Raw genomic sequence first — 25,521 nt, forward strand, 5'->3', positions numbered from 1 at the left:
ACCCACCCCGGGGTATCTCGGCGTTTATGTCGTTCCTAAACGGTTTGAGATACACACCCCGGGGTATCTCGGCGTTTATGTATATGAATTTATTAGTTAATTATTCCTAACGATTTGAGATAAACTATTTTTTTCCTCGAAAGTTGATAGAAAAGTATAAGGTTTTAGCACTTAATTATTCTGAACACTTTGTAACCATTTTGGATACCCACCCCATGGTATTTCGGCGTTTATTTCGTTCCTAAACGGTTTGAGATACCCACCCCGGGGTATCTCGGCGTTTATGTATATGAAGTTAATTATTTCTAAGGATTTGAGATAAACCTTTTTTCTTCCTAGAAAGTTGATAGAAAACTATAAGATTCTAGCACTTAATTATTCTAAACACTTTATAACCATTTCAGATACCCGCCCCATGGTATTTCGGCGTTTATTTCGTTCCTAAACGGTTTTAGATACCCACCCCGGGGTATCTCGGCGTTTATGTATATGAATTTATTAGTTAATTATTCCTAACGATTTGAGATAAACCATTTTTTTCCTCGAAAGTTGATAGAAAAGTATAAGGTTTTAGCACTTAATTATTCTGAACACTTTATAACCATTATAACCATTGGATATACTCACCCCGGGGTATTTCGGCTTTTATTTCCTTCCTAAACGGTTTTAGATACCCACCCCGGGGTATCTCGGGGTTTAAAAGTTTGGGTTAAATATGAATTAAGTATATTACTAATAAAAAATGACTAAAAGAGATAATATCTACCATTGGATATTATTCTATTTTTATTTTAAGTTGGAAACTTCCGTCCTGCCCAATGTTGTGTTAAATGTGTTCCTGGGAGGAAAAAACTATTTCCTGGAGATGTGTTTGTCTTCACTGAAATGATTATTTCAAACAGTAGTGTTTCCCCAATGGGAACAAATTTCCTACGACATATTTCACCTTGAAACACACATCACGAAATCAACTTATCATTGCAGAAACACACATTTCAATTTCACCATAAAAAACACGTCTAGAAAAACCTTCCATGGGATAAACAATATTTAACCATGATGTGTTTTATGCGGGAAACAATATTTAAGCACGATGTGTTTTACAGCACCGAAATGTTCTTTCTTAGAGGTGTGTTTGACGGGGAAATGTGTTCTAGATTTATTGCTAATAAGTGTTGGTTGTCAGAATTTGGGTATCTAATAACCGAATTTTTTGGGTATCGGTTCAGTTTCGGGTATCATTTTTAGAATAAATTCGGGTATCGGTTAACCCGATAACCAAAACAGGTTAACCAAAATAACCAAAAATTATTTAATAAATTATTTAATAAATCATTTTAATTATTAATTCATTGCACTCTAGTCATTCCACTTAAGTATATATGACCACTTTGTAGGCATATTTTCAATTTTTTTTATTAATAATAATATTTTCAACTTAAAAGTGTTACAGACAAAAAACACAATTTGTATACCTGCGTGTTTATAATACTGAAAAGTGTCTTTGGTACATCAATAGTGTTATGTGAAACGGGTTCTTAAAGCATACAATCTGTTGTCTGTACAGTATTATAGGCTAAAAACACGGTTTGAGGAAATGTGTTCTATGAACCTTAAAAGTGTTTATAATACTGAAAAGTGTCTTTGGTACACCAATAGTGTTATGTGAAACGGGTTCTTAAAGCATACAATGTGTTGTATGTACAGTATTATAGGCTAAAAGGTACACCAATAGTGTGATGTGAAACGGGTTCTTAAAGCATAAAATGTGTTTTATGTACAGTATTATAGGCTAAAAACACGATTTGAGGAAATGTGTTCTATGAACCTTAAAAGTGTTTATAAACTGAAAAGTGTCTTTGGTACACCAATAGTGTTATGTGAAACGGGTTCTTAAAGCATACAATGTGTTGTTTGTACAGTATTATAGGCTAAAAGGTACACCAATAGTGTGATGTGAAACGGGTTCTTAAAGCATACAATGTGTTTTATGTACAGTATTATAGGATAAAAACACGATTTGAGGAAATGTGTTCTATGAACCTTAAAAGTGTTTATAATATTGAAAAGTGTCTTTGGTACACCAATAGTGTTATGTGAAACGGGTTCTTAAAGCATACAATGTGTTGTATGTACAGTATTATAGGCTAAAAACACGATTTGAGGAAATGTGTTCTATGAACCTTAAAAGTGTTTTTTGTAAAATGTCCTGTGTATTTATTTGTGTCTTGAAAGTGTTTTTGGTCCATGGAAACTGTTCTGTGGGACGCGTTTTCCGACCCAAGTCCAGCGTTCGCTCAACCTCAACGTCGGCAGAAATCGCTCAACCTCGGCGGACCCACAACGGCTGTTTTCGAGCAACCGCTGGGATTTCCACGATTTCTGGCAAATAAATACATAGAATTTCATTTTTTCCCGGGGCCCAAAAATATGAGGTTGGCCCGACCTAGTTTAATTTTTTAAAAAATATATTATATTATAATTTCAATTGTACATCATTTAATTCCATATTTTCAAATAAATTAATAGAGCAATCCAAACTTACGACAAAACATATGAAAATAATTAAAAGCGCTATAGTCTGTATATCTCTACAATAAAAAAAACCATAAATACCTCATAATAATAATAATAATAATAATAATAATAATAATAATAATAATAATAATAATAATAATAATAATAATAATAATAATAATAATAATAATAATAGTTATCGTTTAAATTATACCTGATTTAAACGAAATATTCAAATTTCATAAAATTAGTGTAGAACAATAACCATAGACATTAGAGTCTAAGAAAGGGTATTGCTTTTGCTACATTTCCTTCAAGGTAAGTCTTCTTTGCCCCACGTCTCGAGAAGAGTTCTGATTGTCTCGTGTTGCGTTCTGGCTGCTTTCTTGACTAGCTTCTTTCTTTAGAAATTTCACGGAAGTTGCTTTCACTGCCATAGATTCCTTCTTTGGTGCTTTGTCAGCTGGCTTTCCTCCTTTCTTGAATTCTGGCTTGAACTTGCGAGACTCATGGATTGGTGGTCCTTCGATTCCGCTTGCCATCATGCATAATTCCATGTCATGAGCTCTAGTGGCTAGTTCTTCGAATGTTCTTGGCTGGATTCATCGCAAAATATATTGCAATCCCCAATGCATTCCTTGGATACATATTTCGATGGTAGATGATTCAGACAACCGATCCTTACAGTTGAGGCAAAGGTTTATCCATCAGTTAATGTAGTCAATAACTGGCTCTTCTTTGAATTGGCGCGAACTTGTGAGCTCCACAATGCTGACAGTTCTTCTAGTGCTATAGAAACGATTGAGGAATTCATGCTCCAGTTGTTCCCAACTATCAATTGAGTTTGGCTCCAAGTCGGTGTACCGATCAAAGGCATTACTTTTCAATGAGCGAACAAACTGCTTGGCTAGGTGATCTCCATAAGTACCAGCGTTGTTGCATGTCTCAATGAAGTGAGCCACATGTTGTCTTGGATTTCCTTTGCCGTCAAATTGTTGAAACTTTGGTGGTTGATAGCCAAGAGGCATCCTCATGCTGTCAATTCGCCGAGTATATGGCTTGGAGTAAGTCAATGATGACTTGGAGTTTCCACCGGAGTTATTCTTCATTGTTGCTTCGATGAACTCTTTGAGTTGGTCGATGGGAATGAGGCCACCAGATGAGAAGGGGATATAATTTCCTGAAGGCTTTCTTCCATCACTCTTTGATTTGTTCTTGGAGGCTTCTTCATCGTTATTCTCCTCATCTTTGTCGCTTTCTTCGCCTTCTCCCTCATTGTTGGCGTGGCTTGAATCTCCTTTTTCTCCCTTCTCTTCCTTGAGCTTTGCAATCTGGGCATCTTGCTCTTGGATGTGCTTGGTTAGAGATTCAACCATCTTTGTCAAGTTCAATAGTTGTTCCTCTATAGTGGAAGTGTTTGTCATCATGACACTTGCATGGAGTTGGTAATTGTCGATGGGGAATGTGAAACTTCTTACAGAGTTATCATCTTCTTCATAGATAGATGGAAGATGGAAGATCAACTTAGACACTCCTTGCATCGATTTCGCTTTGCTTCACGTGATCCTATCGATGCTTTCCGAAGAAGCTTTGGATGAAGCCGGAGCAGTTGCATTTGATTGAGTAGACATCGTTCAAGATTTTTGGTGAAGAGTAGAGATGAGAGGTAGAGAGGTAGAGAGGTCCCACTGGGCGTGCCAAAATTTGTAAACACAAATTTTTGTATTTCAATTTAAGAAAATACAAAAGCGCGTTACAAAGATATTTTGATAGAGTTTTGCGGGTTGTAATCTCTATTTATTCCTCTAATTCTTCTCTTCCACTTTGTTCTCAAACAATCTCGAAGGTTCTTGGAACATTTGTTTTGATGACGATTAATCCAAAGGGCTTCAAGCCATGATTTTGAATTGCACGTCGAATTTGATTTGATTTGGAGAAGAACGTCCTTAGAATTTTGTAAGAACACCTTGAAGCTTTCGATCTTGAAGATTTGAATGCTTGATCACTTGAAGATTTGAAGGCTTGATCACTTGAAGATTTGAATGCTTGATCACTTGAAGATTTGAAGGTTTGATCACTTGAAGATTTGAATGCTTGATCACTTGAAGCTTTGAAGATCTTGGATTCTTGAACTGTTGAAGCTTTGAAGATCTTGAATTCTAGAATTCTTGAAGCTTTGAAGATCTTGAATTCTTGAACTCTTGAAGCTTTGAAGATCTTGATTTCTTGAACTCTTGAAGCTTTGAAGATCTTGAATTCTTGAACTCTTGAAGCTTCGAAGATCTTGAATTCTTGCATGACTACACTTGGTAGAATTCTTTTAGCTCTCCAATTCTCCTCCACTCCAACTTATGTCTTGTGAGCATCTCCAACACCCCTATTTATAGATGTCGCAGCCCGACTTTAGCCAGTGATAGCGTAGAGTGAGTATCGTACGACTAAATATCATGGCCCAACTTAATTATAGATAACTAAGCCGAGGAAATCATGACTTGATTAAAGAATTAGAAAACTAGAAAGAAATGTGGAATACAAGAATGCCAAGGTAAGCTTTTCAAGTCTCAACTCACATCATAACATCAGATCAACTCAAACCTCAAGTTATCTCAAAGATAAGATAGTAGATTCAACGAACATATTGATAACTCATCACAAGTCTCAACAAGGTTACCATGTAACGACTAACAATAACCCCAAGGAATACACATTAATATCAAGTTTATTAGTTAGACAACTCTCAATTAAATTCAATAAGTTGTCTAAAGTCACATGGGAAAATACAAGTCTCAAATAATATCTCAAGTTTAGAACAATGTTGAAATAAATAAGGTTTATAAAAGCATCGTAGCGGACTTTGTAATGATTACATGTATGAAGACATGTAACCTAGAGTTCAACTCTCCCTTCTTCACAACAAGCCAGCTCAGCACCCTTCCATCTCCATCAAAGCCATACCTGCATATTTAGAAATATAAGCAGGGCTGAGTACAAGGTACTCAGTGAACATATGGGGAAAATAATTGAAAGCTTGCTCTTAGAGCTATAAATTGAACTTGCCACATCAAGCAACGCACATGGATTTTACTATAAAAGAACCTGTGCAGTTAAAACATTCATCATGTATGTACCACATCCACTACTCATCATCAAAGGTACTGAGAAGTAGGCCTCCTTCTCAAGCACCGTGACCGGCCAACCCGATAGACGGCTCATGGTCACCATCTGTGTACACAATCCAGCTTGCGGCAAGACCGAATTCGTCTCATCAGTAGAGGGTAACATACAAGCTCATCATCATCAAACATTGGCAAGTCAATTAGTTTTAAACATAACTTTAACTCAAATCATTCATCAAACTCATAAGCATCATTTCATTTTAGTTCGAAAGCCCACCTGGACTCCTGCTTACTCTTTCTTTATTAAGCTCTTGCTTCACCTCACTTCCTTTCGTCGCTCGTGCCTTCAGGTAGCGTACAGGGTGTAGGTAGTTCATAGAATAAAACATCAATCCATCAGTAACCTTCTTACTGATAGCACTACTCTATCAAGTCTCATTACTTCACATAACCATCTCAATTGCCTAGGAATTGGACTTCCTAAGTAATCACTGGTTCTATTCTTATCTCACATGTCTTAGTTAAGATCTATAATCCATCATGAAGTATACACAGAACACATAATTCACATAAGGTCTAACACCATAGATAATCCAACACAATTGCATCATACACATAGAGATAAGCACATAGAATAACTAAACAAGTTCAATAACATCTTAACAAAGACTTTTGAAAGCTTTTTGTAAAAACGGAAAAATATTTTTAGTTGGGGAAAAATTCTCAAAAATTCAATTTAGAAATCCAAGAACATATATGAGAACAATCTTAGATCAAATTCTCAAAAATAAATCATACAAGAATGTAGTTCCAATTAATGTTGTTTTTAACAAACTAAACTCTAGATTTCTTCATCGAAAAATTCTCGAAAATTCACATTAAACTCACATAATACACAATAGCATAAATACGTGATTATATGACTCAAGAAAAATCAAAAACTCCTTTCCCTTTTTCTTCTCATTTTCGGTCAAGACATAGTTTCATAGGGGATGATTCGTTTCGTCTCATATTGCATATATAGGCTCAATTAATCATCAGTAAGCCACATATACACATACTTAGCTTATAACTCAACTCATTTACAAGATCCCTTTCAAACGCGCAAACTAAACTCGGAAAACCTTCACATCTCATCATAATTCATCAATTCGAACATGAATTCATCATTCTAGTATACTAATTAATTAGCTCATAAAAGTAATTAATCCCAACATTTATCTCATTAATCAAGAATACTCAATTCTTAGTAAACTAAACTCAAGCATTTTTAGATATACTCAACAGTTAGTTAAATTGATCTTTAATTAATGTTTTTGTCATGCTTATAATCAATTAAACTCAATCAATTTAGACATTTAACACATAAATCAAAAAGTCCTAATTTTTAGTAAACTAAACATTTTGAAAATTTTTAAACATGCTTAAATCATCAATCAAACCTTAGATCTATCAAATTGATTCACTTAATAGCATATATAAGACATCAATTAGCAAATTAAACCAAATAATCACTTATACCCAATTTACATCAAACTAACTCATGAGAATTGTCACAAATCAATTCAATCCATGAGTCATCATATTATCACTCTCAAATAATAATAATCAAGCATCAATTCATCAAATCTCATCACCAATCAAAACATCCCAAATTTTAGCAAACTAAACTCATTGAAAATTCAAGATCCTTTCTAATCTTTTCAAAAACTCATGGATATCAACTCAATAGGTTCACAATTACATATAAATCACCTCAATTTAAAAAAGTAAGTGAAAAATTTTTGAAGGGCAAATTACCCTTTTTTTCAAAAATTTGGGAAATAGTAAAGTAGGTGTTTTCTTGCTTGTTTCCTTCATTAATCCACATATACATCTCAAATATAAATAGATCTAAGTAAATCTATCACTTACTCAAAGATTTGAATGAAGTTTGAAGGTGACCTTGGCTCTTGCTCTTGATGCTCAAATATCTTGCTCTTGATCTTAGATTTAGAAGGTTTAGAGCTAGTTCTTTGATTTGTGATGGTGGATCTAGGTGTTTAGAAGCTTTAGAGTGTTCTTTCATGGTGAATTGAAGAGAAAAGAGAGAGAGTAGAGAGAGAGGGTGGGGGACGAAAATTCGGGAGGGAGAGAGAAAAATTGTTTTATTCAATCTCTACACGCATACTTGCTCGCTAAGCCATCAAAAGTTCAAAGCTTATCCAATACACTTTAATCTCAAATCTTCCTTAGGAAGCTTATCCAATACACTTTAATCTCAAAATAAATCATATCACATCAATCTCATAAAAATAACTTCCAAGAAATTCCATCCGGAATAAAAATTAATATGAATAGTAATATCACTATCCATCAATTAAGACAATCTCTCTCGTTACTAAGTTCGAGAAAATTAATAAATTACTCATTCTAAAATATATTCATCAAATAGGTCACATATAGGACAATCAAATATTCATAACTCAAACTTGTCATCTAAGTCAATCAAAAGCTGATAATAAATTCATCGTCTCATTAATCTGGCATCATCATAAAACTTAATAAAATAAATCATCACGTAAATAATTCTTCTTCCTCAACCGGAAGGAGAAACTATAATCTATTCTCAATTATAACCTCTCAATCAAATATTAGGAAAAGCTCGAGTCACCCGGGACTCTGTGCTCAGGTTTATATAACCTTAATGCCCTCCTTATCACTAATTATCAGAATAGTAAAATAATAAGGTATCGAAAATGTGGGGTGTTACAATAGATGTAGGAGGTGGGCCTCATGGGCTTTGGGCCCCCATGCATGGGCCTTAGGGTTTTAGATGTCCATGAGCCCATTAATTCATTTATATTAAATATTAATTATATATCTATTTAATTTAGGAATAAAATCTGTTTTAATAAAATAGAAGATATAATCAAATATTTAATTCATGAATTTACACGTGTCATGATTTAATTCGACGACAATTTTAATTGTCTACAGGTACACAAGAACTTGTGAATAAAAATATAAAATAAAATAAAATAAAATAAATATAAAAAAAAAGAATAAAGATAAAAAGTTGTAACATCATATTAAAAGAAAGAAAAAGAAGAGTGGAGAGAGGAGAGATGAGAGAGGATTTTTTTTTTTTTTTGATTTTTATGATTTCAAATGATGCTAACTTTTTCGAGTTAATTTTTTCAATATAAATTTACATCAAATTAAAGATCTTGTCATGAATATGATGATTATGCATTTTTTATGTTTAAGAAAAAATGCAAAAAATATGAATATGCTCAGACTTAATTAATGAGGAAATCCTATTAAAATCAGAAGAGATAAATAGCAGACTAGCCATAAATTAATGTTTTGAAATTATCCATGCATATTGTATTTAACATCATGTATATTTATGATCAACATTATACATATTAAAAAAAAATGCTAAATACTTTTAAAAAGTACAAAATCCCCTAAATCATCACATGTTTAAGGGATAATAATACTCCGCTTTTTTATTTAAAAAGTCTCTACTGCATGTCACATTTTTATGTGTTCACATGAACACAATATGTGATGATTTAAATTTATATATTCGCTCATTCCGCATAAAATGTATTCATTTCTAAATAGTTTAATAAAGCGATTGAATGTGTTATGAGTTAAATAAGGCTCTCATTTTATTGTGAGTAGTGTTGCCATCAGTTCAGGAACCGCCGGTTTCGAGCCCGAATTGGCGGTTCAGGGTCGAAAATTTTGTGAACCTGAACCGGCCCGTGGGTCTCTTGAAGGGCCGGTTTTTGGTTCCGGGTCGGGCCAAAAACCGGCGGTTTTTGGGCTTTTTTTTTATTTTTGTGTATTTTTTTTATGAAATTAAATGATTTGTGATGAAATTTCAAAATTTTTATTCAACTTAGAACAAAAAATATAAACATGTGTTGAAATTGAAAATATAAACATGTAATATTTTATGTCATATTTTTAAATTAAATGACTTGTGTTGAAAATTTATAAACATGACAATTAATATATTTTTTAAATAATATTTTTTTATGTCATCTTAATTCTTAAGTAATACTTGTGTCATCTTAATTAATATCATGTCATTTTTTTAAATTTATAACAAATTATAAACTTATAAAGTTTCAAAATATTTTTTTAAATTAAATGACTTGTGTTGAGTGGGAGAAATTTGAATTTGAATTTAAAAAAAAAAATTGAATTTTCGGCTAAAACCGGCGGTTTGGGCGGTGAACACCGCCCAAACCGCCGGTTCGCCTTTTCCTCCGTGCCCCAATAGCCCTGCCGGTCAAGGGCCTAGCCCTGCACCCCTAGGCCTGTGCCGCTTGCTGACCTTAGGCCTCGGCTGCCGTGCCGGAACCGACAGTTCAGGGTTGAACCGTCGGTCCGAACCGGCGGGCCAGGGTCGAAATATCCGTGAACCTAAACTGGCCCTTAATGTTTGGCGGTTCGGCCCTGAACCGGCCAGGTGGTCAACAGTTTGGGCCGGAACCGTTGATCCCCAGACCGGTTCAGGGTCGAACCGCTGGTTCCGGTTGGCCCTTGGCAGCCCTAATTGTAAAACTTACCAAAAATAATCTGGATACATTTTATATATGTGGACGAACGAAAATGACAAAATGAATACATTTTATGTAGATGGGATTACTACTTAAAGCTAACAAATGTACATAACCACTCTCTATATATAAAATTAAAAGACACCCATCTAAGTCAAATGTAGTTGAACTGCCAGCCAAGTAAACGAGGGATGAGTAGAGGAGGAAACAATGAATTAATAACGCAATTGAGAAGACAAGCCACAGATTGTGAAGCGAAGCATCTCAGAACTATGTTTGATACAATAATTAAGAGTTTGAATATGGAACGTTATACCTGCTACCATACTATATGTTAAGAATCGAGCTGCCAATCATAATAAAAATATATACCTACCAGAACATAAGTATTAGAGTATATATTTTAAAATTCGTTTATTTTTCCAAAAATAGGTTACCTTTTTTATATAAACATAATAATACTTCATATTTTAATTTAGCTTTCAAATCTAGATCGGATCCACTTTTCGAAGCAATTTCGACAGTTAATTCTAAAACTTAGAGACTTGAGCAAAAATGGTTAATGCAGTTTTCTTGGGTATGCATGCCTACGGCTAGGGATGGCAATGGATCCTGGACCCGGTCCACATCCGTGGATCCAGATCCGATTTTACGGATCTGGATCTCAATTTTTTGGATCCGCGGATCTGGATCTGGATCTGGATCTTGACATTTGAGATCCGGATCCGACCCAGATCCGACCCGTGGATCCAATTTAATTCAAAATATATTATTTATTTTTTATATTTATTTTATTTATAATATTAAATATATTAAAATTAAAAAAAAATAGAATAACTTTGAAAACCTAATTTCTAATTCATCTCTCTCTCCCCTCTCGGTTCTTCAACTTCTCTGCGCCGCCTCACTCCCATCTTCCATCGGCCATCTCCTTCATCGGCCATCTCCTTCTCGGCCTCAGTCACGCCGCCTCACCTCCATCGCCGGCCGCCTTCTCCACTTCTCTCGCCCGCCCGACGCCGGAGAAATAGGGAACAGCAGCAGCAGTGCAGCACACTTCGTCCGCCCAGCCGCACGAACTCCCATCGCCGGTGACTTCGTTCGCCCAGCAGCAGTGCAGCACTTCGTCCGGCACTTCGTCCGCCCAGCAGCAGTGCCGGTGACTTCGTCCGCACAGCAGCAGTGCAGCACACTTCGTCCGCCCAGCCGCAAGAAACTTCGGCCGCCGCCTCTCTGTCACTCCAGTTCGGCTCGCCGCCAGACTCCACCGCCGCGGCGCCGCCGTCGTTCAGCCATGAGTGTGCTCTGAATCAAAGGTTAGATTTTGATTTTGATTTTGAGCATGTTTATGACTGAAATTTTGATTCTGATTTGAATTGTTTATATTCGAAATTTATGAATTCATATTCGAATGATATGAATTGTTTGTATCACAAGTGGAATGAATTGCTTTATTCATATTCGAATTCATATTCTGATTTTGATTTTGATTTGAATTGTTTATATTCGAATGACTCAAATTTTGATTCTGCTATGAATTGTTTGTATCACAAATGATATGAATTCATTTTAGATTTTTGAATTTAATTTGAAAATAGTAGATCCATGGATCTGGACCCGCGGATCCGCGGATCTGACGGATCTGGATCTGGATCCAAAATTTTCAGACCCGCGGATCTGGATCCGGATCTGGATTGGTATATGAAAACGGATCTGGATCTGGTATTGGCCAGACCCGGTCCAGATCCGGCCCGTTGCCATCCCTACCTACGGCTACGGGTGGGGTGAGACCATGTCCAACGCTGCTTCAAAATAATGCTCAACAATTTTGAAGCAGCATTTCATTCCAACTATGCGTTATTCTGTTGCATTATTTTAATATAATTCATCATGTATGTTACTATTTTTTTTCTCTCTTGCATATTATTATTATTATTTTTATTATTAGGGTTAATATGCAAAAACACCCCTAACATTGTCACTCCAACTACACTTAAGCCCCTAACCTAACGGTTTATTAACACCCCAAGGTTCATTAAGTATTACAATTAAACCAATACACAAACGGTTTATTTGACAGAGTTAAGACTTCATTTTCTTATTTATTTAAACTATATATATTATAGGGAAAGTGGAGAGAGATGCTTACATAAAATCTGACCACCATCAGCTTGAACATTTCACTGTTTTGTTTCGTTAAAAAGGAATGCATATTGCTTCTAGCTAAGTTTATGTATTCAAATATATGCATTCATTGGTCAACTGCCCACCCATTCAAATATATGTGTTGTTTACGTATATATACTCAATTGTCAAGAAAATGCCAATTCTCTCTCTCTCTCTCTCTCTCTCTAAATTTTAATTTAATATTTACCTCTAAATTTCCCACAAAATCTACGATAAAAGCCAATTTCCTATTTCCTCTCTTTCTATTATCCTTCCACATTTCACATCTCCAAACAAATAAATAAATAAAAATTAAATATAAAATAATATCTCTTTCTTCTCAAAGATTTTAAATATATATAACGAGTCCAACAAATGGAGTCATTTTTCAGGAATCATCAAATCCTTATTCTTTAGCTTTTTCATTTTTTTGATTCATTTGTTTTGTGACATTGAGGCATTATTACAATAAGGTAATTTATACTTAAACAACATTACAATCCAGGGCATATGTATTGCAAATTATGGAAAATAGGTAGATACATAATATATTTCAATTTCTTTGTTTTTATCATGAACATAACCTGTTTGATCAAAGTCCCCAACCAAATTCTCACCATCAAAAGCCTGTGCTTGCTCAAATGAGCAATTGATTTTACCCTCTTTCACCAGGAAAGCCTCTGCTTCATCAATAAAAATTCTAATGCAGCTCTTTCCAGATGAGAACTGATATCTGCTTACAGTAGCAAAATGAGACTAAAGCCATTCAAAATAACAAGTAAACCACTGAAATTCGAAAAACAAGCATAATTTAAAAGTTATCTAACAAAAAAATTAAATATTTCATATCCATATGAGCTCCAACGTTAATAGATGCAATAACAATCTCAAAAATCTTAATATCCATCAAAAAAATGAAAGTTCATTCTTCCTAAGCACAATAGCCACTTTTGATGGAAGTTCACTCTTCCTAGCAACAAAAGCATAAATAGAACACCAAACAATTTGTGTAGCAGCATATCCATTTCAACTCTTGGTGGTAGTAGAAGCACTTGTTCCTATTTGGATCTTCTTCATTGCCTCTTCTTGATTTCCTTCTTCGTTGCTCCAAAAGTTGTCTTGTTGTAACAGAGGGTGCTTCATTCCACGTCAACCCATGCGGTTTGAATGGCAATGATGTTGGTTATCTCACTTCCGATCCCTCCCCACTAAAATTTATGTTTCTTAGTGGTCTTTTGCTTTACCTTATCTCTCTCTCGTTCGGTATTGCACCTCGAATGATTGGATCATTGTTGTGAGGAGTAGAATGCTCACCCTCTATAACTACCATTTGAGAAGATAATCTAGGCTGTATACATAGAACCTCAACATGAATATAAATAAGTTTATACACATTAAATGTGAGTAAAAAAAAAAAAACTAAATAGACCAGTGCTTAAATTCACATGACATCCAATTCCAACAGTCTTCCTACGTACAGGCATTTTCGTAGGTCTTGTTGATGTAGAAGATTGTGACTTTCCAATTACCTGAGAGAGTGTGGTTGGACAAAAGGTCTTTTTGTGACCAGTATCCTTGCAAATGCTACACCGTTGTATCTGCCCTTTCCTAGAGAGGCGAGTACTTGATGATGGTTCATTTTGGGCACGTATCCTGTTCTTCCTAGGTCTCCCAGTCATCTTCTCCCAAGGTGGAGGTTCAATTGGTGCATGAAGTTCTTTCTTAAAGAACTTTACTCCAGGGACAGGTTTGATTGTATACTCATAAGCCTTTTGATACATAGATTTGTGATACCAATTTAAAATCATTGACATGGGATCAATTTCGGAAAAACACATGGCAGCTATGGCATGACAACATGGAATTCCAGTCAGTTCCCACCTCCTACAAGTGCAGAACTTCTTATCTAGAAATACAGTATGCTTATCTTTACCCTCTCCAACCTCATAGCCAAACTCACCATTCCAAAGAACCCTACACCCAACTGCCCACTCTTTGGCTTCAAGATAAGTTTTCATAGCAGCAGGTGACCATTCACCAATCCATCTGTCACATAAATTTTTTCTATCTTTAATCCTAAGCATCACCATCTCTCTAATATCTTCTAACATGCTTATAATAGGCTTGTACCTTGCATTTACTAAATTAGATTGAAACTTTCACTTATGTTATTGTCAACCATATAAGAAGAGCACCTGTTACTTTGGTAAGCTCTGCATCAAGTGTGATGTCACAGCCCGACCTAAGCTAGTGAATAGTTAAGGCGGAAAAAAGTGTGACTGAAAACAAAGTAAGAAAATGAAAAAGAAAATAGATCTCAATAAACATCACTAACCTGCTTAAACGATAATTTACCAAAATATTTGGTAATCATAAGCTATCTTTTCTTAAAACTCCTGAGTAGACAACTTACAATAATATAACGACAAGTTGTCTAAGTATCCCGGGGCATAATCTCAAAGCTATTAGTTTGAAAACTTTGCAACACATCAATAAAGTAAAACACACTAAGCGTTGCAGCGGAGTAACTTAAGCGGATTACATGTATGAAGACATGAAATCCTGAGCCTAATTTAGTACTTATGTTTCAAAGCTTCGCTCTGCTGACATCCATCTGCATCACAGCTTAACCTGCACATTTAGAAAACATATGCAGGGCTGAGTACTAAAAAGGTACTCAATGGTCACATGCCTAAAAAAACTTTAAAGCTTGCTCTTAGAGCTATATATTGAACTTGCCATTTCAAGCATCACACAAGAGTTTTATTTAAATAACCTGTGCACACCAAAACTGTAAAATATCTCTATAATAATCATAAACTTCATATGTGTCTGCAGACAAACTTCTTTGTACTCTACCATATCTGCAATGATAACTGTGTTCCGAGAAGGTGGCCACCTTCTACGGTCACTGACCGGCCGATACGCTAAACCGGCTCACGGTCCTAGACCGGCCGATATGCTAAACCAGCTCACGAACCTAGACCGGCCGATACGCTAAACCGGCTCACGGTCCTAGGCCGACCGATATGCTAAATCGGCTCACGGTCCCTTGTGTACACTAATCCTGTCTAACATCTGGATAGAACAGGATCCGAATTCGATTAACTTCTGGTGCCAGATAGGTATCATACAAGCTCATAAAAGTTTTGGCAAGTCAATAACTTTAATATAACTTCATTCATGTAAACATCATGAAATAGTGTGTACTTCAGATTTTGAGTTTAGAAAGCCCACCTGATCGTGGTCTGACGTCACAAGTAACTTTGAACTAATGCTTTACTTCTTTTCCCTTGTATTTGACCTTCAGTATAAATACTGACTAATAAATAATGAGAAAATATATGAAATTTATTTAGAGAATATTTATGTTGGTTTTAAGGTGATGGTTCTACTGAAAATCTTGGCATGAAGATAAGTTGCTATTTCGCAAACTTATCAACAAATCTCAATATAGACTTAAACTGCGATGATCATAATCCTGGCATTAATCATAACTTTACTTACACTAATGAAATAAATAATTATTTACTTAGGGACAATATAAATCCCTTCTTTTCCTCTTCTTTAAAGAATCTAATTTCGAAATAATCTAATGTTTAATTTATGCGGATAATAGCATAAATTAATCAATCAAACTAAATTTTAGTTAATAGCTAATAATCCCTCGTATAAGATTATTAAGCTCAAACTAATAAACTACTACTCAGTTCAATTAAATAAATTAGATCCATCTTCTAATTAACTATCAAGGGCCAACAATAATCTTATTTAACTAAGCCCACTAGAAATAATAATAAGCCCATCAGAAGTAGCTTAAGCCCAATTAAATATACAAGTTTAATAAATAATTAAATCCACCATCTTATTCTCAAAGTTAAGAAAATCAGATTTCTTTCTCTCTCCCCGTGTTCTCTCACTCACCGCGTCTCTCTCTCCCTTCGCTCCCTTTCTCAGCCGGCAACTTCGCCGGTCCTTGCCGCCTCCGGCCGCGAGGCCGGCTCCTCATCTTCTCCTTCCTCTCTATTCCTTATTTCCTTCTCTAATTCTAAGATTCCCAATTTCTAGGGTTTTCTGCCTCCCTTTCCCCTCTGAAATTCGCCCCTCCGGCGAGTGCTGCCTCTGCCACCGCCGTCTCCGTCGCACCACCGCCACCTCTGTCTCAAGTAATCTATCTTCCTCCCTCTCTCATGATCGATCTCTCTCTGTCCTCTCTCTCTCTCTCCCTCTCGATCTTCCCCTCTGCCCTCTTGCTTGCGGCGGCAGCGCATGCAGCGCCGGCGGTCGCCGCCGCTCTGCTCTTCTCTCCCTGCCTCTATCTCGCTCTACTTTCTCTCATGTCCGTGTCTCTCTGTCTTTGTCTTACTCTCTGTTTCTCTCCCTCGCTCAAACTCTCTCTGCTACTGGCGGCCACCGCGAACCGCCGTGGCGCAGGCAACGCCGGCAGTCGCGCCTTTGCCGCGGTGGCTCGCGGCTGCTGCTATCGTTTGCCTCTTCTTCCTCCTCTGTTTCTGTTTCTCTTACTTCCTTTCTTTTCTAGTTTAATAGCTTGTTTAGCAAATCCCTAACTATTTCCTTATCTCAGGAATCGATGACTCAACTCCGGCGAGGCAGCCCGCCTCCTGATCAATGCTCAAGATTCTATTTTTTTTTTACCTTTCTTATTGTAAATTTATGTTCTTTCATTGATTGATTATTGAAAAACTGAAGCTGTAAAGGTTGGGAAATCGTACTGTGCTTATAGAAATTAGAGTTAGAGATATCTGTTTATGCTTAACTGGTGTAGCTATTCTGTTTTCACTGCTTTTCTTTACATACTGAATATACTGTATTGAATAAGAAAGACTACCTTCTTTGATGTCTGCTGTGGAGGATGTGTGTTTGAATGGATGATTGCTGCGTGTTTAAGATTTGCAGAATGGAAACAAAACGGAATTACTGAGGCTACTCAAGATATACTGGTTTGAGTCGGTTGATGTGAAGCAGCTGCGTAAAAGTTACAAGCTACGCTTCCTTCTGTTAGCTAATCTGACTTAACAACTCTAATTAATGTCTTAAATCTAATTAAAAGTTAATTGCTTTGCTAATGATATAAAGGATTGGACTTGGACTTCTTTCTATATAATAAAACAACTAGCCCATATGATAAGCTTTGGGCTTCAGAATTAATTGAATAATTGGGCTCTTAGTATAAATTAAAATCTTAGCCTATCTCTTTTATTAATATAATTTGGGCTTCTAAAATAATAGCTTGATCCAACTTGAAATAATAAAGGATTTGGGCTGCTATAGCTATAAGTCTCCATGTAACTCAACTCCTTCCATATACTGACAAAGACTGGCCCAAATAATATTAATAATATATAGTATACTGTAGTGAAAATGCCGGATGTTACATCCTCTCCCCCTTAAAGAAATTTCGTCCTCGAAATTTGATTACATCAGAAAATAATTCTAGATACTTTTCTTTCACCTACCTTATGTCTATAGAGTAGAGATCAACATTTCTTTCCACAAGAGCTCAATATGATCTCATATCAATTGTTGCCTGAAAACTATTATTGTAGACAATTTCAACGAGTAGCAAGGCATTTTCTTAATTCATTCTTCAATCTAGTGCATAATGCGGCTTCTGGTACGCGTGATGCACCTTTAGATGGCTGTCTCCTGCCCGTGCCAACGGGGAATTCGATCCTTCTGAACTGAGGAGAAGACAAGTCTTATTTGAAAAGAGAGTTTTGGAATCCGGAATCACCCACGATTGCCAGTGTCCCTACCACTAAAGCAACCACTTCTTCGCTTTAGTACAATAGTCTATATCACATCTTCCAAGGTCTAAAGATTTCTCTCAAATTGCTCATCTATTACTGGATGAAAGGCTATTTTAAATTTAGCCAAATTCCCAAAGTTGAAAGACCATATGAAATCGGTCCTGTATATCAACGATGGACGTGGTTGAGCATTGTTGCAAAGTGAAAGAATTATTGTTAATGGGTCATGAAAACTTAGACCGCAAGAACTGAATTGCTCAACACAACTTGGAGCTAGCAACAATAGTATTATGAAACGAGATGTAAAATTGATACACCTCATAAAAATTTAAAATACTTATTCGAGCAAAAAGATCTAAGTATGAGGCAAAAATATAGCTCGAATTAATAAGGGACTATCATCCACGCAAAGCCAAGATAGTAGTGGATGCCTTGAGCAGAAAAGTTTAAATTATCATCCACGCAAAGCCAATATAGTAGTGGATGCCTTGAGTAGAAAAATTTAAGCTAACTAAGGATTTCTCCTTACCCATGAAGAAAAATTCTCATCAAGGATTTGAAAGTTTAATTTACAAATGGTTCTATCACAGCAAACCATAGAAGCTGTAATTCCAATGTTAACAATAACTCATGATTTGAGAATCAAAATTCTTATGGTAACAAGAGAAAATGATAGGTAGAAAAATTACGGGTAAGGAATAGAAGGGATTGATAATTCCAAAGAAGTTCGGGGTAAAGCTATCTTGTTTGAGAAAAGATTATGTATACTCAACAAAGAATAGTTGAGAAATGAAATCATAAGTTAAGCTCATGTATGCTAGATACTGCATACCCAGGAAACACAAAAATATATCAAGATCTCAAACAAAACTTTGGTGGAAAGAAATGGAAATGAAATATAGCTCTAGTTGTAGAAAAATGTTTGGCTTGCCAACAAGTAAAGGCGCTACCTCAAAAATCTTATGAGAAGTTACAACCATTATCTATGTTAATCTTATAAGGCGCATATCGAGATACGTCACAAAACTCTCAATCATACTCAACTATGGTCTTCTTTCCTTGCTTTAAATCATTAAATTACGTATCCTTTTTTTGCTGACGACGGCTTCTGAAAATATACTCTTTATAAAAGCTTCTATGAACTGGCCCCAAATAAGATTCTCTAATCGCTCAACTGTATATATCTTCTGCTTCGTCTCCCACTAAAAATCAGTCAATCCTTGTAGTTGAAATAACATGCAAGAAGGCACTCTTGATCATTGCATCTAAGGAAGCGAAACTCACCAAACTCTACTATAAACAAGGGAATTTCGATGATGAAAAACCTCTGCAATTCTTATTTCAAGTTGATGGGGACGAGTAGTTCTCTAAATTATCCACACGGCTGATGGCAGATTTCCGCTGCTTCTTTAAGACATCATGCCGAGTAAATACACAAAATTTCCAAAATTGAGTTTTCATCCCATCAGTAAGGTCAAACTACTACTTAACTATAAATCAACTAAGTTATAAAACTCATACACAAAGATTCAACCATCTAAGCAATTAAAGCTCAATGGCCTAGTGAATGACCACTTTGATCATTTCACATCATGGGAAAATTTGCCTCAACGAGTTCTCATACAAAAGATGAGAATATACGTTGCAAAAGACTCTTAGTACTAATTGTGATGCCCTAACTTACTACTAGTACTAGGTTACAGTGCCACTGACATACCTCGCTACTGTATAATCAAATTGTCTATATCTACATCCATCCAATGTATAGATATACGTACACACCATCATCTAAAAGATTTTCATTGCTATACAACAAATGAAAATCCCCCACATATCAAGATACAAGTATTAAAATATGAACAACACTTTTATTCGTTCAAGAAATTCCTACTAGTAGAGGATACTCATAAATAACCCATGTTATTCATATTCACTCACTTGTAAACATGTAAACTTCTCCAAATACTAGTTTCTTGCAAAATTGCAATATTAATAACTCAAACTCTTTCAAAACTGTAAATTGATACTTTAAAACTCTGAAAACCAGTACCTGGCTAGGCTGGATGTGATGGAGCGCAGAGCTTTTACTATATTACTCCTACTAGTCCAAAGATTTAAATTTAGACTAGACTCAAAGGAATATTTAGGCTCAGAGCAAATGACCTGCTCTGATACCACTTTGTCACAGCCCGACCTAAGCTAGTGAATAGTTAATGCGGGAAAAAGTGTGACTGAAAACAAAGTAAGAAAATGAAAAAGAAAATAGATCTCAATAAACATCACTAACCTGCTTAAACGATAATTTACCAAAATATTTGGTAATCATAAGCTATCTTTTCTTAAAACTCCTGAGTAGACAACTTACAATAATATAACGACAAGTTGTCTAAGTATCCCGGGGCATAATCTCAAAGCTATTAGTTTGAAAACTTTGCAACACATCAATAAAGTAAAACACACTAAGCGTTGCAGCGGAGTAACTTAAGCGGATTACATGTATGAAGACATGAAATCCTGAGCTTAATTTAGTACTTATGTTTCAAAGCTTCGCTCTGCTGACATCCATCTGCATCACAGCTTAACCTGCACATTTAGAAAACATATGCAGGGCTGAGTACTAAAAAGGTACTCAATGGTCACATGCCGAAATAACTTTAAAACTTGCTCTTAGAGCTATATATTGAACTTGCCATTTCAAGCATCACACAAGAGTTTTATTTAAATAACCTGTGCACACCAAAACTGTAAAATATCTCTATAATAATCATAAACTTCATATGTGTCTGCAGACAAACTTCTTTGTACTCTACCATATCTGCAATGATAACTGTGTGCCGAGAAGGTGGCCACCTTCTACGGTCACTGACCGGCCGATACGCTAAACCGGCTCACGGTCCTAGACCGGCCGATATGCTAAACCAGCTCACAAACCTAGACCGGCCGATACGCTAAACCGGCTCACGGTCCTAGGCCGACCGATATGCTAAATCGGCTCACGGTCCCTTGTGTACACTAATCCTGTCTAACATCTGGATAGAACAGGATCCGAATTCGATTAACTTCTGGTGCCAGATAGGTATCATACAAGCTCATAAAAGTTTTGGCAAGTCAATAACTTTAATATAACTTCATTCATGTAAACATCATGAAATAGTGTGTACTTCAGATTTTGAGTTTAGAAAGCCCACCTGATCGTGGTCTGACGTCACAAGTAACTTTGAACTAATGCTTTACTTCTTTTCCCTTGTATTTGACCTTCAGTATAAATACTGACTAATAAATAATGAGAACATGATATGAAATTTATTTAGAGAATATTTATGTTGGTTTTAAGGTGATGGTTCTACTGAAAATCTTGGCATGAAGATAAGTTGCTATTTCGCAAACTTATCAACAAATCTCAATATAGACTTAAACTGCGATGATCATAATCCTGGCATTAATCATAACTTTACTTACACTAATGAAATAAATAATTATTTACTTAGGGACAATATAAATCCGTTCTTTTCCTCTTCTTTAAAGAATCTAATTTCGAAATAATCTAATGTTTAATTTATGCGGATAATAGCATAAATTAATCAATCAAACTAAATTTTAGTTAATAGCTAATAATCCCTCGTATAAGATTATTAAGCTCAAACTAATAAACTACTACTCAGTTCAATTAAATAAATTAGATCCATCTTCTAATTAACTATCAAGGGCCAACAATAATCTTATTTAACTAAGCCCACTAGAAATAATAATAAGCCCATCAGAAGTAGCTTAAGCCCAATTAAATATACAAGTTTAATAAATAATTAAATCCACCATCTTATTCTCAAAGTTAAGAAAATCAGATTTCTTTCTCTCTCCCCGTGTTCTATCACTCACCGCGTCTCTCTCTCCCTTCGCTCCCTTTCTCAGCCGGCAACTTCGCCGGTCATTGCCGCCTCCGGCCGCGAGGCCGGCTCCTCATCTTCTCCTTCCTCTCTATTCCTTATTTCCTTCTCTAATTCTAAGATTCCCAATTTCTAGGGTTTTCTGCCTCCCTTTCCCCTCTGAAATTCGCCCCTCCGGCGAGTGCTGCCTCTGCCACCGCCGTCTCCGTCGCACCACCGCCACCTCTGTCTCAGGTAATCTATCTTCCTCCCTCTCTCATGATCGATCTCTCTCTGTCCTCTCTCTCTCTCCCTCTCGATCTTCCCCTCTGCCCTCTTGCTTGCGGCGGCAGCGCATGCAGCGCCGGCGGTCGCCGCCGCTCTGCTCTTCTCTCCCTGCCTCTATCTCGCTCTACTTTCTCTCATGTCCGTGTCTCTCTGTCTTTGTCTTACTCTCTGTTTCTCTCCCTCGCTCAAACTCTCTCTGCTACTGGCGGCCACCGCGAACCGCCGTGGCGCAGGCAACGCCGGCAGTCGCGCCTTTGCCGCGGTGGCTCGCGGCTGCTGCTATCGCTTGCCTCTTCTTCCTCATCTGTTTCTGTTTCTCTTACTTCCTTTCTTTTCTAGTTTAATAGCTTGTTTAGCAAATCCCTAACTATTTCCTTATCTCAGGAATCGATGACTCAACTCCGGCGAGGCAGCCCGCCTCCTGATCAATGCTCAAGATTATATTTTTTTTACCTTTCTTATTGTAAATTTATGTTCTTTCATTGATTGATTATTGAAAAACTGAAGCTGTAAAGGTTGGGAAATCGTACTGTGCTTATAGAAATTAGAGTTAGAGATATCTGTTTATGCTTAACTGGTGTAGCTATGTCTGTTTTCACTGCTTTTCTTTACATACTGAATATACTGTATTGAATAAGAAAAACTACCTTCTTTGATGTCTGCTGTGGAGGATGTGTGTTTGAATGGATGATTGCTGCGTGTTTAAGATTTGCAGAATGGAAACAAAACGGAATTACTGAGGCTACTCAAGATATACTGGTTTGAGTCGGTTGATGTGAAGCAGCTGCGTAAAAGTTACAAGCTACGCGTCCTTCTGTTAGCTAATCTGACTTAACAACTCTAATTAATGTCTTAAATCTAATTAAAAGTTAATTGCTTTGCTAATGATATAAAGGATTGGACTTGGACTTCTTTCTATATAATAAAACAACTAGCCCATATGATAAGCTTTGGGCTTCAGAATTAATTGAATAATTGGGCTCTTAGTATAAATTAAAATCTTAGCCTATCTCTTTTATTAATATAATTTGGGCTTCTAAAATAATAGCTTGATCCAACTTGAAATAATAAAGGATTTGGGCTGCTATAGCTATAAGTCTCCATGTAACTCAACTCCTTCCATATACTAACAAAGACTGGCCCAAATAATATTAATAATATATAGTATACTGTAGTGAAAATGCCGGATGTTACATGTGAACTGGATACTTCAACAGCCCTTCTGCAGCTTGTTTGTGTATTTCACCTATCCTTGACAAATTAGCCTTGAACTCTTCCTCAAATGTACTCCATGCACATATCCAGAACCTCTTCTTAAGCTCATCTCCTCTCCATTTCTTAGACCAATTAGCATATATATGTCTAGCACACCATCGATGCTCTGCATTAGGAAGCGTGTTGTTGACCGCATCAAGTAATCCCTACAAAAAAATAAATGAAATATCTATTAATACTGAATTGTTGCCCCTTTTATGCACCTAAAGAGTTTGAAGGAATTGAATATGGGCTATGAGCCACTGACCTTTTGCATATCAGACATGACAGTGAGGCGAGCCCCGTCATCTAACTCCAACTCTTGCTTCAACCAACAGAGAAACCACCTCCAATTCACTTTGTTCTCTTTGCCAATGATTGCCCATGCAATTGGAACAATTTGGTCAGTTGCATCTTTTCCTACTGCTGTAAGTAGCATGCCAGGGCAAACTCCTTTCAAATGACATCCATCTAAACAGATGATGGGTCTACAACCACCCATCCAATTCCTCTTGCAAGCATCCATCATTATAAAGGCTCTTCTAAAAATGCGCTTACCATCTTCTGATGACATTTAAATCTCACATTTGCTTCCAGGATTGCTTTTCTTAATCATCTCAGCATATGCAAGTAGCATCTTAAACTCCTCTCTAAAACTCCCTTCTAGCTCATGTATTATCGTTCTCTTTGCTCTCATACATTTGTGCTCACTGACTTCAAGCTTTAAGTGTTTCTTAACCTCCATTTGCATGTCTTTAGCTCTGAACTTTGGGTTATTGTACACTGTTTTTTTTTTTTGAAATAATTAGCTAAAAATCCTTGACTTGCACTTGGTACTTTACTCTGTCTAAAGCAACTATGTTTTCTCTGCAACGTTTTCACAACCAACCCGCCATTGTCACCATCTTTGGATACATAAATTAGAAAAGGACACTTAGGGTTATTGATGCATCTCACTCTTATTCTAAAAGGCTCATTCTTTTCAAATTTCAACTTGAACCTATACTTCACCCCATATAAGTTTATTGCTTCTCTTGCTTCTTTTGCATCACCAAATGTCATCCCTAATTGAAAATATCCTTGGCTACCTTCTGCATTTTCTAAGTGATTGCCAATAAGCTCATATGCCTCTGACTCGCTGCTACTATTATCTTCTCCCTGATTTTCATGATGATGCTCATCTTCTTCACTAACGTATCCCATAGGATTTACATATATGCTTTCAGCCCAATCATCCACTTCAAGCTCTATCCCTTCATTTAAATCTTCTTCAGTCTCTTCGGCCTCTATTTCGGCACCTTCAATACCTCCATCACGAGAACCCCATGCTTCATCCTCTATCTCTATCATTTCATAATCATAATGCCCCCTGGTTCAATACCTCCACAACCATTACCACAATTCACCACTTCAGTCGGTAAAATACTAGGCACTAAACTAACCGGCAGAGGCATCTCATCATCATCAATAAAGAATTCAATTTTATTCTCATTCACTATTTTCATATACTGTAAAGTCTTTCTACAGGACTCTTCATCCTTAATTAGATACAAACCCTCTTCAAAATTCTTATCAGTGTCATAAATATATATCCCTTTAGGATTTGGGAACCCTAACTCAGAATAATGTTTCTTAATACGCTCAAAAATCATCAACTAGAACGTCATGATCGAAACCATCAAAGCTCCAATTTTTTGTTTTATCCCAATATCCACCAAAATGAAAAATAAAAGTACATTCTTCCGAAAACATTCTGTAACAAATATAAACAAGAAAAGAAGAAGTTTATTATCTCACCAAATTAGAGAAATCGAAGAGCAAAATCAGAGAAGTCTATGTATTTCGATCATCTAATTTAAACATGTTGATCCATGGAACATGCTTCATCTTAATGTCAGAAAAGCACGCAGGTAACTAGCGTAGTGTCATTTTCAGAAAGTTCATGAATAATATGAGTCACTGACTCTAGTTTTATGAAGCAGAACCC

At 36.2% G+C, this 25,521-nt stretch overlaps 2 protein-coding genes and 3 long non-coding RNA genes across 7 annotated transcripts; 2 read left to right on the plus strand and 3 right to left on the minus strand.

Annotated features, from left to right (window-relative positions):
* Positions 1–5,218: 5,218 nt before the first annotated feature.
* On the minus strand, positions 5,219–7,826 carry LOC131011250 (uncharacterized). 3 transcript variants are annotated; one of them, XR_009096809.1, is made up of 3 exons: positions 7,548–7,826; positions 5,646–5,977; positions 5,219–5,472 (listed from the first exon to the last, which is right to left on the minus strand). It is a non-coding gene; the product is annotated as an uncharacterized LOC131011250 (long non-coding RNA). The 3 variants fall into 3 exon arrangements; XR_009096810.1 differs by having other exon boundaries at positions 5,614–5,977; XR_009096808.1 differs by having other exon boundaries at positions 5,592–5,977.
* Positions 7,827–13,184: 5,358 nt separating this feature from the next.
* LOC131011251 (uncharacterized) lies at positions 13,185–14,568 on the minus strand. Its single transcript, XM_057939038.1, has 2 exons — positions 13,779–14,568; positions 13,185–13,706 (listed from the first exon to the last, which is right to left on the minus strand). The coding sequence occupies exons 1-2, from the start codon at positions 14,467–14,469 to the stop codon at positions 13,702–13,704; spliced, it is 696 nt and encodes a 231-aa protein (XP_057795021.1). The 5' UTR covers positions 14,470–14,568; the 3' UTR covers positions 13,185–13,701.
* Positions 14,569–16,158: 1,590 nt separating this feature from the next.
* Positions 16,159–17,216, plus strand: LOC131011253 (uncharacterized). The gene is made up of 2 exons (XR_009096812.1): positions 16,159–16,524; positions 16,944–17,216. It is a non-coding gene; the product is annotated as an uncharacterized LOC131011253 (long non-coding RNA).
* A 4,761-nt stretch (positions 17,217–21,977) lies between these two features.
* LOC131011252 (uncharacterized) lies at positions 21,978–22,936 on the plus strand. The gene is made up of 2 exons (XR_009096811.1): positions 21,978–22,247; positions 22,665–22,936. It is a non-coding gene; the product is annotated as an uncharacterized LOC131011252 (long non-coding RNA).
* Positions 22,937–23,470: 534 nt separating this feature from the next.
* Positions 23,471–25,184, minus strand: LOC131008011 (uncharacterized). Its single transcript, XM_057934915.1, has 2 exons — positions 23,803–25,184; positions 23,471–23,701 (listed from the first exon to the last, which is right to left on the minus strand). Exons 1-2 carry the CDS (start codon positions 24,106–24,108, stop codon positions 23,471–23,473), a joined length of 537 nt encoding a protein of 178 aa, XP_057790898.1. The 5' UTR covers positions 24,109–25,184.
* Positions 25,185–25,521: the final 337 nt, after the last annotated feature.

Source organism: Salvia miltiorrhiza, chromosome 2 (assembly GCF_028751815.1).
Source record: "Salvia miltiorrhiza cultivar Shanhuang (shh) chromosome 2, IMPLAD_Smil_shh, whole genome shotgun sequence".
NCBI lineage: Eukaryota > Viridiplantae > Streptophyta > Magnoliopsida > Lamiales > Lamiaceae > Salvia > Salvia miltiorrhiza.

Excerpts from the sequence above, each read along its gene's own strand:
- LOC131011251 (XM_057939038.1), bottom strand. The coding sequence starts at position 14,469 with ATGTTAGAAGATATTAGAGAGATGGTGATGCTTAGGATTAAAGATAGA.
- LOC131008011 (XM_057934915.1), bottom strand. The coding sequence starts at position 24,108 with ATGTCATCAGAAGATGGTAAGCGCATTTTTAGAAGAGCCTTTATAATG. Across the intron at positions 23,702-23,802 it reads TCATGTCTGATATGCAAAAG|GGATTACTTGATGCGGTCAA; the intron begins GTCAGTGGCTCA and ends ATTTTTTTGTAG.